General features: G+C 37.7%; 1 protein-coding gene across 1 annotated transcript; it reads left to right on the top strand.

Annotated features, from left to right (window-relative positions):
- Nucleotides 1-1,048: 1,048 nt before the first annotated feature.
- LOC127801553 (vacuolar iron transporter homolog 4-like) lies at nucleotides 1,049-1,708 on the top strand. Its single transcript, XM_052336791.1, has one exon. It carries the CDS (start codon nucleotides 1,049-1,051, stop codon nucleotides 1,706-1,708), a length of 660 nt encoding a protein of 219 aa, XP_052192751.1.
- The last annotated feature ends 434 nt before the right edge of the window (nucleotides 1,709-2,142 follow it).

The raw sequence follows: 2,142 nt of genomic DNA, 5'->3' as shown, positions 1-2,142 counted from the left end.
TTTTATCTCACTTATTTTAACAAATACTATCCAAAAAATAAATTGAATTAAGTATATACATGCACCCTGTATACGGGAAGGCCAAAGGTATTCATAAGTTGGGTTAGTTTAAATATATTTTACAAGCAGGATATATTTGCTTGTATAATAACTAATTAAGTGGTGTGACAGATCCTATGAACATAAATTAGTAAAACAATATTTTAAATGAAGATTCATTAGATAGTAACTAAATTTATATTTTAATCTTTGTACTTTCATATTTTTTTATGTGTTTACCTGAATTTTTCGTCGTTTCGATTACATTTCTAAACTTGATTTTCGAAACAATTTAATTTATATATTTGACATTTTATTTATGTGACAAGTTAAATTTTTTATTGTTTCGATTACACTTCAAAACTAGATTTTCAAGTCAATTTAATCTATGTACTTTTATATGTGAAAAAAAAGTAAAGAGAGATAGATAAGTACACGTCATATTTTGTTCATTTTAAAGTATATGCGTCAATTTGATTTGAAGAGATATAATGTCGAAGGTGTAATCAAAACAATAAAAAATTCATATTGCAACATAATAAAAAAAGTTAAAGTACAAGGGTATGTAAGTTCAAAAGTGTAATTAAAATTACAAAAAATTTGAGTGATTACATGAATAAAATGTGAAAGTATAGGAGAAAAAATATAAATTTGGCCGACGAGGTTTAAATCTTAGTAAGAGAATATATTTTTAATTTTTTAAATAAAATATATAAAAAATATTTTTAAAATTCGCTTACAAAAAAAATTAATTGCATGTGCAAACGAGCACAAAGGAGTTCGGAAAAGTCAAGTTTGCTATGTTTCTATACATTTCACTTGTGTGAAAAGCATTAGATGCCACTCCACTCCGTATCTTGTGGGCTGAATTAACTACCCATTAAACTAATCTTCCTAATTAATAATTAAGTAGTGCTAATTAATTTCCCCTATAAATACCCCTTCACTTGGGTTGTGCCCCCCACACTCCTCCACAGATCCCCCTTAACAGAAGAGGAAAGTTCTAGCTATGGCTACTATCGACCAAGCTCCAAGCCAAGAAGAAACGAAAACCACAAACCCTAGCCATGATCCCGAGGCACAACCGACGGAGGACGTCGAAATAGAGATTGTGGATTACTCCAAACGAGCCCAGTGGCTGAGAGCCGCCGTTCTGGGCGCGAATGACGGGCTGCTGTCCACCGCAGCGCTGATGATCGGCGTCGGGGCGGTGAAGAAGGACGTCCAGACCATGATCCTCACCGGGGCCGCCGGCATGGTGGCTGGAGCTTGCAGCATGGCCATCGGAGAGTTCGTCTCCGTTTACACGCAGTACGACATAGAGATGGCGCAGATAAGGAGAGATCAGGCCCAGCGGGCCGGAGAGGCGGTGGAGGAGAGGAAGAAGAGGCTGCCGAACCCGTTCAGCGCCGCGGCGGCCTCCGCGGTGGCGTTCGCAGTGGGGGCGATGGTGCCGCTGCTGGCGGCTGCGTTTATAAAGGGGTATAGGGTGAGGGTGGCGGTGGTGGTGGCGGCGGTGACCCTGGCGCTGGTAGGGTTTGGAGGGTTGAGTGCGGTGCTGGGAAGGGCGCCATTGGTGAAGTCTTCTTTGAGGGTTTTGGTTGGAGGGTGGCTGGCCATGGCCATCACCTTTGGCTTGACAAAGATCATTGGCTCCACTGGGATTTAACCCTAGTTTTCTTTCTCTTAGCTTGAATGTGGGTTTGCTGCTTTCATTTCCTCAAGTCATGTATTTGTAAAATATTTAAATATTGGAGAGTATGTACTCATATTTCTCATTAAATAAAATTTTGTATGATTCCATCTACACAAAATTATGATCATGAACACTAAATCTCATACTAAAATTGATCTTAGGTAGCAAGATCTTCCTCCTCTTACTTGTTAGACAAGCAATTGTTCAATGAGATAAGCATACAATATACGTGAGACAAAAAATCCCTAATCTAAACTTATTACCTAAAATAATAAAGATAATGTCTAGTCATAAATAAAATATTTATCTAATAATTGTGACATTAGGGCTTAATAAGATAATAGCTTACACTCTAGCTTAATATCACACCTAAGTCTAAAGATTGATACACACATCCCACTAACAAT

This window comes from Diospyros lotus, chromosome 5, assembly GCF_014633365.1.
Source record: "Diospyros lotus cultivar Yz01 chromosome 5, ASM1463336v1, whole genome shotgun sequence".
In the NCBI taxonomy this organism is placed as follows: Eukaryota; Viridiplantae; Streptophyta; class Magnoliopsida; order Ericales; family Ebenaceae; genus Diospyros; species Diospyros lotus.
This window is presented reverse-complemented; position numbering and strand designations above follow the sequence as displayed.

Bases quoted from the DNA above. Each gene is read 5' to 3' on its own strand.
- LOC127801553 (XM_052336791.1), top strand. From the start codon at position 1,049: ATGGCTACTATCGACCAAGCTCCAAGCCAAGAAGAAACGAAAACCACA.